Source organism: Platichthys flesus, chromosome 11 (assembly GCF_949316205.1).
Source record: "Platichthys flesus chromosome 11, fPlaFle2.1, whole genome shotgun sequence".
Lineage (NCBI taxonomy): Eukaryota > Metazoa > Chordata > Actinopteri > Pleuronectiformes > Pleuronectidae > Platichthys > Platichthys flesus.
The window spans coordinates 2560665-2574063 of record NC_084955.1 but is presented as its reverse complement, the minus strand read 5'-3'; the positions used below and the strand labels follow the sequence as shown (position 1 = coordinate 2574063).

Genomic DNA, 13399 nt, shown 5'->3' with positions numbered 1-13399 from the left:
GAAGGTTCATCTAATGGAAACAAAGCAGCTTAAAGAAAAGCTGAGTGCTGGTGAGACATTGGCCCTCAAACTTAAGACTGGGCTCCAGCACAGAAACCCTGCTGTAGAAGAAACACGACTTGGAGAAGCTCAGGGAGACTCCTCCGGTGCTCAGCTGGAGCACCTGACGTAAGTGAACGCCAAAGTAACAGCTGTCCAGAAGAAAGCAGAGAGGGCCATTTAAAACAGTGGTAAGGCCTCTCTTAAAGTCACAAACAGCCACATACAGCAAAACCTGAAGGAGAGGTTGAAGGATATAACTGACTGGAGCAGCATCTTGTGCTCCAGAATGCTTTGGAGTCCAGGATTCAGGATATTTAGGAGAAAAGGTCTAAGAAGAGAAGCTGGAGCTCTTTAAATGTACTACTCCAAATAAACAGCAACTGTATCTCTATCCAGTTTGAAGACAGCACACCTTTCTCATCCCCTTCTCCCCCTTTCTCACAAACACCAGACTCCCCACTCTCCAAACACCAACCCACCCACTTCCCTCTCCTCCCCTTTCCCATTCCCTACCCTCCTCAAATCTGTCTCTATCCTGGACTGGATTATTGGATCATTTGTATTATTTTAAACTAAATTTATAACATCCATACAACCTGAAAATGTTCTTTCTCTGTCATTTTTAAGTTTCTGAGAATTAGAGTTAATGTGGTAGCATCTGTAGTGATCGTGTTTAGGAGATCATGAAGAAAAGTGTGTTGATGCCCGTATTTGCAAAGAAACAATACATCTTAATTTTTATCTTTATACTTTGATATCAGGTGTCATTGCGTCCAGACCCTGTTGGGACTATGCATTGAGTCGCTCTCCATGGTACTGATCCTGTGGCTGTGAAAGGATTAAGAGTGCCCGCGCTCTCTCCCTCTCTGTTTCTCTCTCATGTTCACACCAGTGGGGAGTTCAGACTAACACTTAATCATGGCTAACGACTTATCACTAACTTTACCTGTAATATTTGCAGTGCACATTTTGGAGTCTGCCACTGTCATGTCCAGTCAATTTCTGTCAGGTCAGGTTTTAAACATTCTTTCTCCCTCCCTTTATCAGAACATGGTGATTTATTTCATTGTCAAACAAAACACTTCTAGTATCTAGTAACCAGGGTACTGTTTCTGAAAAGACACACTGCTGCTGAATTTTTAAATGCAACATCCGACTCATGTCCACTGAACTGGGGTAGCAGCAAAAATCCCACAGACACACAAACCCAACGCACCCAGTGGCCCATAAAAACAGATTAACACTTGAAGCTAAACGTGTCACTTTGACAACCTGACATTATTGACACTGGATGTGTGTGTAACATATGATGCACTTGCACACAGTCAAGCTAGAGCTGCACAAATTAGTGAGCAATTTCAAACCAACCACAACAAACACACACACTCCACCCCAAACATACACACATATCCAGTGCCCTCCCAGCGCAGGTTCACAGCAAAACAATATGAGGCCAATCAGGGGACCATTGGTATGGCTCTCCCTCTGCTAATGAAGGCACTTTGAAAAGGTAATCTAATTCACCAACAGCAATTAAGGCTGGGAGCGCCTTGTCACTATCAATTATCCGCTCCTTCACTCATGTTCTCCAGTGCGGTCGCTGAGGCTGTCTGACACACAGCACTGTCGGACAAATCAACCCCATCAGCCAGCCAGTCACTGAGAACACTAATCATGAGAGTGTTCAAAGATATACACACACACACACACACGCACACACACACACACACACACACAGACATACACACACACACAAACACACACACACACACGCGCACACAAAAACACACACACACACACACACACGCACACACAAACAGAGTGATACTGTGTATTAGAATCATTGCACAATTAACTCAGTACGCTGAGCCTAAATTAGGACATCCTGACTGGCCGCAGTCAGAGGTAGGTCTCTTCTTCAAAGGATCCATAAACAGTGTAAACAGTATTTACCATACTGCTATACTGTCTGACTCATGAATAATGATGTTAGTATTAATAAATAATTGCTTATTGATGTAAAAATCATGTCACTGTAAAGTTTTTTTTTTGTATTTTTAAGGTCTTAAAAACAACGAATCCCAAATTTCTGCTGAATGTGAAGCCTTTATGTCGTTGAGACAAGGTATACCTAAAACTGACTAGAAGATAAATATGGCTGGTTGTGGATCACCAGTTTTTCCCTAATCCCTATAAGAAGTGGTTATCCTTTAATTTATCCTTAGCAGTTTGATGGTGTGGTTTGAATTGTTCAAGATACTGTCTAAACCATGTCAGACTCTACAACATATGTCCACAACCATAACTAAACACAGATTTGTTATGGTGGCTTCAGAAAATATTCAGACCTTTTCACCTTTTTCACATATTTATTGTGATGTAGATCTAATTGCAAATTTATCAAATTACCATTCCACATACATTTGTGGAAATCATTTCATTTCAATTCATTCAGAGATTATTCAGTTCTTTAGAAGAATCCTATAGCAGCAATAACGACTTCGGCTCTTTTCAGGTAAGTCTCAAACATGGCACACTTTGCAGCTATATAATTAACAATAAAATAAAAATAAATAACTAAAACTAAAACAACTTCATAACAAGTACTCTAGAAACCATTGTACATACAGACTTTCTAATGCATGATATAATATATTAGTCAGTGATACAGTGCTCAGACCTCCAGCCCCCTAACCTAACACCCTATTGGACTGAAGAGGTCTCTACACTTCAGAACTTCAGACACAGGAACTCAGACCAAAGCCCTGGTGAAGAGAAATTGATGAGACTTGCAAAGCCTTCAAAGTAATGTTTGAAAATGTTGCAGCAAGAAAAAAATATTATCCTGGACCCAGATATACGATTATGATACGTGCAATTTCAATTCAATCTTATCTCAAATGTCCTGTTAATTGTCCTGTAATTTCAGTTGTTCCATAAAAAATGAAGCTTAAATGAATCTCTCCCGTCCAAAAAGCACATCACTGATAAATGAATGTACTAAAAAACTCCCAGAATGCAATATAAGGACTGTACCATTGGCAGAGGGATGTGCATTTGAAATTATTCACATCATGCGCATTTCCCTGTTAAAGGTTGCACCTCGGCAGACGGCAAAAATACCAGCTGTGTGCCCTTTAAGCACCAGTGGAAATAACCTCAGTGTTCTGTGTCTGTAATCCAAAAATATATATAATGCAAAAGGATAATGTAAAAGTTGCATTAACTTAATCTTCTACTGTATGAGCAGTTTAAAGAGCCACAGAGGGATATGATCTGCATGTGGAAACCTACAGGGATATGGCAGAACATGCAAACTACACTTCACCAGCCAGTTTATCAAGGAAACAAAAAAGACTTAATCCTTTTGAATTTACATTGGATCAGCTGCAGACATAACTACCATGGCTGACTTCAACTAATAATGGAGTAAAGGTGTACTAGAAAAAGTCTACTAGAAAGAAGGAGAATAGATAACTAAAGTAATTGAATTTGAATTATTTCATCGTGGCTTTTCAGTTAGTTTTAGCACCTAATGTTCAGGAACACTGAGGAACAGGTTCAGCGTCAGTAAATTAATTTGTGTTACACTAAATGTTTCATTGGCTGGTTTCCCTGGCACGTCTATTCTGCAACTAGATTTGACTCTTTTACTTCTTTCTGATCAAGACACACAAATTACAAGTAATATACAACATACATTTTTTCATAAATCAAGGCAATACCAAAAATCTAATTAAAAAAATAGTTAATATCTACACAAAACACTGAACTGCTCTTAAGTCTCAAAACAACTCTGCTGGTTCCCTCTACGTCCTACAACACTTGATTCATTGGGAGTTAAAAAACTATGAATGTTGTCATGACAATGTCATGACACTGGATTGAATAACAGTCAAACATAAATATGTCAATGTGTATCTGATGTGCTGATTTATATTAATCTGTGATAGCTGATCACACAACATTAATGATAAATAGTTGCTAAAGATCACACATGTTATAGCACAACTCTACTTTCCTATTATGTGAGGTAGGTCTCTGTTTCTATCTTATTCAGTCCACTCTAACACTTATTTAATTACTGCGTTATTACACATTTTCCTTGCATCTGCATTTGTTTTAGTTTTCACTTGTTCTTCATTGATTCTATGATCAAATGTCTGTGTTCCCTCAGCACATCAGAATCTCATACTGCACAATGCATGACTTAAGGGGCCGAAAATCAACATTCAAAACTACTCACTATAAAGAAAAGCTGATTTTAAGACACTGTGTAAACACAGAACCTCAGGAAGAGATGTGGGTATTACATTGTATTTGCATTTTTCTGTTTTGTTTATTAATGCTTGTTTTTTTATACTGAGTTTATTTCTATGTATTAGTGTTCTTTTTTTCTATTAAGGTACATTTTTGCAAAAAAACGTGACATGACATGAAGCTTCATGATGATCTGTGGCTTTCTCTGCCTTAAACATTGTCAAACCATTCATCCTTTTTTCCCGAGGAATTCTTTAGGATGACATCATTATCATATAATACAAAAAGTAAAGACAACAGCATGCACGTGAGCAGTGTTAAGACATTGCTTTTATAATTCATTTTACGATTGAACATGTTTGAAAGAATTTAGAAAGTTAAATGTTTCATCTGTGAAACTGTGGCCAGCAGAAGATAATAAGTTAATGAGGAGACTTATGTAAGTTGTTTTGCTAAATCAGTCTGAAACAGTTTGTGCTACCTCGGTCACAGAAAGACACACAGACCACACATCTAAAGAGAAAAATAATAGTGAGACAGCAAAAGAAAAGGAAACGACTGTAAATTTGACTTCTGCTTTTTTTTATGATTCTTTATGCCATAAAATGAAACTTAAAGCTGCATGTAACAAATTTCTTTGTCACGGTGACTATAACTATGCAAAAGGAAAAACACAACCAACCCCTAAGCTTCCCTAAACACAGCGATTTAATGTTTTCCAGCTTATGCTTTAGTTGTTTTTACAGCTCCTAACGTACCAGTCTCAGGGCTCTCATCATGTTTACAGCAGCAGGAACCTACCCAGCACCAAAGACTCAAATAAAGTTAGAGAATTACAGGTTGTTTGATCCCACCTTAAGTTCAGGAATTTTAACATGCAGTATATAGATAGAGGTTTGATGTCCTAGAGAGAGACGGTGGTCTAGTGGCAGAAACTTGGACTATGGGCAGAGAAGGTCTCTGGTTCGTCTCTGGTTCGACTCCACGAAGAAACAACAAAAGACGAACCTGGATTGATCTTTACAAAAATCCAAGAGTCTCCCTACCCTGTCTAGTGCCCCTGAGCAAGGCACCTTACTCCCCCAACATCTGCTCCTGAGTGCTGTACATGGTCGCTCACTGCTCTGTGTGTCCTGCACCAGATGGGTCAAAAGCAGAGGTTAAATTTCCCTACCTGCATGAGTGTGCCTTTGCATGTCTGTGCATGTGTTTGGGACTAATAAATGCATCTTAATCTTGTCATATTTTGCCTATAGTTACATTTGGGGCCGAATTTTCAACATCTTTGGATGAGCTTCTTTGTGCCTGGAAACAACAGACTTTAAGTGAAAAAAGAAAACACTACAACACCTGATTTCAGGTACACAGGCAACCAGTGCACTTCAACTAAGTTCTATCACCTGTTTAATTTAATTATCCAATTATTTAGTTGTAGACTGTTTTCATTTCCCTTCATGTTGGTGGCAACACAACCTGTAACCCATCAAAAACCACAGTCCAAAAATACATATATTTAAATTTGTTACATCTCTGCAGTGGTCTTAATAACAAGCTTCGGCACAATCCTGATGGGTGCCAGTTTCAGCAGAGCTGGACTTCATTCACGAAGGCTGTACTCCCCACTGCTGCTGACAGCCACAAACAGACACAAAGACAGAAGAGAGAGGAAGCGAAATGGAGGGGGGAAGACAGTAAAATATTGCAAGATAAAACAAAAGCAAACATCAAGACATCAGGAGTCATTGAAGCTGTCTGAGGTAGCCACGTGAGGCAGCCCACCCAATGGAGAAAACAGCAGCTGGTGTGTACACTAACAGCCCTACAGGGGCTGTGGCCTCCACAGCCCTGACTGTGGAGAAGCAGAGAGGAGAGATGGGAGGAGGGCCTTGTGATGAAGGGGGTATGCTAGGGGCTAAATGAGGTGAGCAGTTAAGCCTGGTTGGTTACAGTATTGGCAGGAAATCCAGGAAGGAGAGGTGGGTCTATAGTCCTTTTTAAAGAAACAAAACGGGTCTGAAAATATTATTAGTTTAGGATTAAATATGTACATTTTACTGAAGCATTCTAGTATATGACAGCCTGGACCTTATCTTCTGCTGTACCAATATTTCTATAGGCAACAAAATGTCTCATATTTGGGAATGCGGCAACATCACTAAAATGAAGACAAACAAGGAAAAGAATATAACACGTGACTGCTATTAAAGCAAAACAAGAATTGAAACACACTGAGACATGATTATTTCCCCCCAACGCGCCAAAAGTACGAGAAAATGTAAGGGTGTGAACAAACACACCATATCACAACCACTCAAATCCTCAATAGAGAAAGGATAATATATCTGATTACAAGAATAAGTACGAATAAAAGAATGAAAACATTTTGATGATTACAGTCAAATCCAAGTCACGACAGGCCTGTATACATAAAATATTATAATATTAAATCTGTCCATCATTAGACACCCTTAGTAAACAACCAGCCCCCACAAATAAAATCCAGCCTCCAAAGCAAAACAAAGAATTATAGTTCTTCAACTGCAAAACTAACTCTCCACCTGAAGTCAAATAATCCTCTAGTCATCTGCTATTGGGAAGACTGGTGTGCACTGAATCCTATTACACAGGTTTCAACTGGATTCTGTATTTTCTTGAAAACTCTCTCTGATGTTATTTTGGTTAAGAAATGGAAATAAAAACAGCAGCAGACAAACACATAAGGTTTGTCCACCAAGCTTCAAACAAAAAACGCCCTTATTTCCAATTTTAGAACGTTGTTTTGGAATTGAACAAAAAAGCAAGGGAACATAGCATTTTACAATATCTCTCAAAATGTAACATTATGTATGGACATGTTTATGCGCTTGGACCACTGCTCCCTGCTCTCATCCACCATCTTCCTTTATCTTCGTTATCTCTCTCTCATTCCCTCTCTCTCTCCATTTCAATATTGAAGAGAGTTTTATTAAGGGCTAGAATCAGGCTCTCAGTAATTTTCCTACAAAGTGCTTTAATCCATCACACGGCCAACATGTGGCCTTTGCAGCCATACATCATCTCAGTCCTGAGAGAGAGAGAGAGAGAGAGAGAGAGAGAGAGAGAGAGAGAGAGGGAGTGGTATCATAATTTGTGCTCTCCTCCTCCTCCTCTTCTTACCCTCACCTCCCAGCAGAGTTTCCCACCTGGGAGGGGAACCACATTTTCTCCACATATTCCTCAGTCCGGTCCTCTCTGCATTTACAAATGAGAGTGAGGAATGAGCGGGACTGGAGCGAGGGTTGCGATGGGGAGGTAAGCAAAGAGAGAGCGAAAATGAAAGAGATGGAGATAGACATGAGTGAATGAGTGTGCGAGGCTGAGAGAGCGAAAGAAAGAGATAAGGGAAATGGAGAAAAGCTTACTGGAATGAATGAAATTGGTGACAAAAGCGGGTGATAGGAAGTCAGTGTGTGTGTGTGTGTGTGTGTGTGTGTGCACGTGCGTACATACATACATACGTGTGCCATATGCACAAGGTGTGTGTGCATCTGTACTCTGCACGAAGAATTAGAAATAGGCAGAGGAGTGGAGATGTGTATTTCCCAGCATGCAGCTGGTGCTGCGTTGCCCTCTATGTTGCCCCCGGCCAACACCTGCCTCCATTTCACTCCCTCCACCCTCCTCGTGCTGGGGAGCTGCGGTGAACTCTGGGCCCCCTGACTAATGGAATGGGCCCTCGCTTCCAACCATTAGAGGATTGGTGTCCCTTTTGGCGCCCCTGGGTGCCCTATGTTACAGAAAAGGGGAAAGGAAGGAGCCAGGGAGATGATGGTGGCACATCGGCCTTATTTCATTTGTGCACACGTGCGAGCACACACACACCTGGTCATAACATCACAGCACAGAGTAATCCAGCCAGAGTAAGGCTTGACATAGCTTGGCATCTCACTCAGGCCATTTCTGAGAGGATATTAGAAATTCTGAATTGGCTGCAGCACTATGAGGTTTCAGAGAAGGAGCTCTTTGAATGTGTACGACAGTGGCTCTGGCTGATTGTGAAGCATTTGTGTGATTTCATTTAGCCGGTAAATCCAGTGCTCTACCTCAATTACATCTGCTTTACTCAGATGGAAAACACACCTCGAGTGTACAGAGAGACGGGAGGTGGAGGGGAGGAGAGGGAGGGGGAAGCATGGAGCGGATTGGGGATTGAATCTCTCGATGAGCTGATAGCACATCCGCAGACAGCAAGCCAAGCTGTGCCGTGTTAATGTTATGCTAATGATATGGTAATAACATGGTAATCTGTCGGCGGTATTCCACCTGACTGGAGAGAAGGGGAATCTGGGAGGCCTTTCACCATTGGTTGTAGACCAGGGACTTCCTGGTGTCAAAGTTCAAGACAAAAAGCCTGAGCGCACGCACGCACACACACACACACGCACACACACACAAACCCACACACACAAACCCACACACACACACACACAGACACATGCACAGGCACAGGCACACGCACACGCACACGCACACACACACACACACACACACACACACACACACACACACACACACACACGAAAACGGAGGAATGTAATTTCTGAAGCAGTGAACTCAGCTAAAATAAAAAACAATACAACACATAGACCTAATCTGGCTTTAATCGGATTTAAAAACTCTTAAGTAAACTGGAATAATTACCTGTAAACGATTTTAAACTAGGTCGGCTGAATTGTAAGGAAGGCTGCAAGCTGAAGCTTCTTTTTTTCTCAAGTCAGCGTGTAATATCAAGTCACTGTGCTGTTGTTCTATTGTTGCAAAATGTGAAAGAGAAAATCAGCTTGTTTTTTCCTCAGCCGTCGTGTGTGGAACCCTGCACCTATAATGGCTGCAATCACCTGCATACTCAGAGCTTCTCTGTCTCTCTGACTCACAGTGATTGCATTACACTTCACCACAGCATTGGCTGGAGATGAGACTCACCATTGTTTGACACTAATCTTTGAATCCACACCAGCACTGCTACACAGCTCTAATAATTATGAGCTTCCCAGGTCCACTGCATTTGATGGGTTTCTTTCTGTATTAAATTTGTTGTGCCACCTCGCAGCATCTTCTTCTGAATGAGCTGTTATGGCCACTAATTTAAAAAGAAAGTTGAGAAACCATATTTAAATGGTTATTGAGAGATAATTGTGTACAGATCACCTCTCTCTCTCTTTAATACATATACAAATACTGTATATAGACTGAAAGGAAAGGCTTCAGCGTGTCTGCCACCAACAGCAGATCTGTCCATGTAGCATTAAGACATCACCTTGGGTGTTTTGATTTGTTTTTCTTTGTATTTCACAGTTGCAAAATGGATATGTCAAGTCTACACAATGGAGAGACGCGATGACATTTTCCTGGATGCTGTACACTAAATCAAAGAGACCAACAATATGTTGAGTGCCAGCATGGAGACATTTGATTCCCATTCCACTCATGCGGCATTACCACTGGAATGCCAGCAGACATCACAATCCTCCAAGCTGGCGTTGGGCTTGTCAGACTTTTCATTCCACTTCAATGTTTTCAAGGGAAAAAAAGAAGGAAAAAAATCACAGAAAATTGTGAGCCAGCAGCTTCTTCTTGATAGTAGTATTTGCCACACGCGAGGCACAAATCACAGGTGACACAATTAAAATAGGTTTAACTGAACAAAGGCGATCGAGTGTCAGTGACATTTAGCATCAGCCTCTGGCAACAGACAGGTAAAAGGAGCCAGTCAGCAGATTGGGCCCTGGAGGGGTATGGCTGTGTATGTTGAGGCTCTCAGGATATGATGTTGCTGGGTTGTACACCTTTATCAACTAACAATCATGCTAACTACTACAAATGCTCCTGACGGAATCCTGTCATTACTTTCTAACACGCTGCAAAATTGTTTCACCAGTTAACAAAACCAACAACAATACTATTATTGGAAATACATGTGTTTTTACGTGCTGTGCTAATGCATAAAGCAATGGGATTGTTTTGGTCAGTGGAGTATAAAAGAGCAGAAAACAATGCAGAGAGAGGAAGAGGTGTTTATGTGCAATGAGCAAGGGACAATGAGCGAGAGACAGGCAGAGCGGAAGACGGAGACGGGGGTGGACTGTCCAATACACTTCTGATAAAGGTCAAAGAGATGTTTTATTCATGATCCAGCGGCAGCAGCAGCAGCAGCAGCAGCATAGGCAGCCGGGCCAAGGTTGAAATGAGCTTGCGTCCACGTTCCCCAGAGCCAACTCTGCACACAGCCTCACACCAGGCCAGAGGACACCCCCACTAACTCTTATCAATAATGTCAAAACACAAGCGCAGGCACACATCTCCAGTATCACTCATCAGTGGGTTCAAATAAACAGTGCTTTTGATCGTCTGCTGTGAGCAGAATCAATGCAAGGACACACATCTGCCAACAAAGAACAAAGTGGACCACGCTTTTAAATTACAGATGTGCTACTCAAACCTTTTACGGGGACTCTTAGAGACTGAAGGTGTGCTGCTATAATATTTTCTCAGTTTTCTCTCCTGTAGGGCTCTGACTATATAATTTACATTCATAACTAAGAAAACATTTAATGTCAAAATCTGTGTAGTCAAGGTCAGGTAGTTACAGCATCTGTATGATTTTGGATCTGAAATGTTCTCTGATGGATGGCTTATGATCCGTTTTTAATCATAGTAATAATAATGGTACATTTTATCAGAAGAATTTGCGTTGATAAGTTAGTCGTTGCATTTGAAAAAAAGGAGTAAATAAAAAAGGATCCCTTTTGGATTCAACAGAGCACAGCAGCAATGAATGTCAATTCGTAAGGGCCCTGACCTTTTAAATCTAGATCTCGACTGTGAATCTTACACAAAAGAGAATCAGAAGATGTTCATTTCAAAATCTTATATACCCTCGAACCCTGTCTTTGAACTCACTCTGGCAAAAAAATAGAAGAACTACTGTATTCCACCTAACCAAGCCCCCTCCGTGCCCTTAGCGCAGCTGAGAACTGTTTTTTTTTTTTGGGAGGGAGCTGACACAGTTTCAGACTCAACAACCAGAGTAACCTTTAACATATTGATGTGGATAAATCACATGTACTCTTGTGACAAATGGAAAGATTAAAACTCAGCCAAATAGGTAAAGACCCCATAGTTTCTTACAGAAAAGATTCTCTCAGGCATAAACTAGGACAGTGTCTGGATATGTACATTATATTAGCTGTTTTGGGTGCATGTACAGTGGGGTCTATGGGAGAGAATCGTAGGGTAATTTGCGATATGATATCAATAACAATAGTATCGATATAGAGATTATGCAATTAACGATAAGCAAGATAATCGTATAACAATATATCATGATATCTCTCTAGCTGAAGAATACAAAATGCCCCTAAAGAGTTAAAGTGCAGGATTTATGTATTTATTAACATCACATCACATTGGTGTTAGTTCCAGAGAGTTTGACACAAACTGAGATTAAACAATGTACAAAAGAGATCAATAAAGTTTTATCTTAGTGCCTCTTGAGTCTTGAACAAACACCAGGTAACTTGTCATGTACCATACTTTGGAATCATGTAAAAAAAAAAAAAAAAAAAAAAAAAAAATATATATATATATATATATATATATATATATGACTGCTGGCACAAGCATATCAATAATCATGTATAATGACTCAGGTCGACGATATAGTTTCAATTTGTTATTTTGTCCCATGTCTAACGGGGTCCAAATGTATATTTCTTTTCATTTGTGCATGTGTGTGTGCGTGAGGGTGTGTGTGTGTGTGTGTGTGTGTGTGTGTGTGTGTGTGTGTGTGTGTGTGTGTGTGTGTGTGCGTTTCCCTCTGTGTGGACAGCCTAGTCTGTATGTCCTTGATCAGATATGAAATATTCAGAAATGCTGCTGTAATTTGATGAAAGTCAGATATCCCTCAAATAGGAACTAGAAGTCAGCACATTCACAATTCTCGAGTAGAAAAAATTATCAGTAACCCGATTTTGAATGTGTAAATAATAGGCAGAGGGAATAACCGGGGGTTTAAACATGCACTGACCTGTTGTATGAACTCCAGTCCGTGCTGTGCAGCCAGAGTTCTGGCGGCTCTGATGCCACCGTCCACATGCACTGCATAGAGGACAAAGCGATTGGTCCCATGATGCCCCTCTGTGGTCACCAGTTTCCTCTGCAGAAAACAGCCAAGCACCAGCACCACTGCACTGAACATGGATACCTTAAGAAAATATAAAAAGAGTTATATTTGTGTTAAAGTGGAAAAATACTTTTTGTGGTGAATGATTAGTTTTCAAATGTTTAAATTGCATTAAAAAACTTTTTACAAATTTATCAAATCTTGTGTGTTTTAGGGCAGTATCAGTCTTACACCATATGGCTGCATTTTATAATGATGTATGTTTTTATGAGGACACAATTGCGACACCCTGACGAAAACCCAACAATAAAACTGCGTGATGTAGATGAAAGTGTAATATATGATTATTTTCATTATTAATATATCTGCTGATTGATTTATCTTGTAATTCACAGTATTGTTCATAAAAAGGTAGAAAAAGAGCAACATATGTCAATTATGACAAAATATAATATCATATTTGAGAAGCTGGAGAACCTCATGATTGATTTTAAATGAAATAATCATCAAATACTTTCTACATGTTGGTCATAATTTCTTTTTTGTAAATTACAGTAACACGTAAGCATTAGTATCCTACTGGATATCCTCCCTCTCTATTGGTTCTCTATAATGAAGTCTATATAAATATAAATATTAGGAAAAAAATTCTCTCCAGCCACCTCCTCTCTACTCTTGAACGAAATCCACAGTGGCTGCCACCTACAGCATGTGAGCCACCCACCTGTAGCCACAGAGAGTGAAGCGTCCAGGAGAAATCTTTCACCCAGTGTGATGAAAGCTAGAACTCTGGCACCGGGGGCCTTGAGCGAGACAGCGCAATCTCTCCGGTTCCCAACCCACACGTTTAATCTCCTGGCCTTGATGCAAATGCTTCTGAGAGCATGAGAACAGCAGCGCTCTCATTGTGTGAACTAACTTCCCTCTTTAAGCAAA

The 13399-nt window shown here is 40.4% G+C and overlaps 1 protein-coding gene across 1 annotated transcript in view; it reads right to left on the bottom strand.

Annotated features, from left to right (window-relative positions):
* The window catches only part of LOC133964332 (furin-like protease kpc-1), a 160555-nt gene extending 148017 nt beyond the window's left edge, over window positions 1–12538 (bottom strand). Inside the window, exon 1 of the mRNA XM_062398353.1 lies at window positions 12368–12538. Within this exon, the coding sequence (XP_062254337.1) occupies window positions 12368–12538 (171 nt within the window). The remainder of the gene's footprint in view (window positions 1–12367) is intronic.
* Between the last annotated feature and the right edge of the window lie 861 nt (window positions 12539–13399).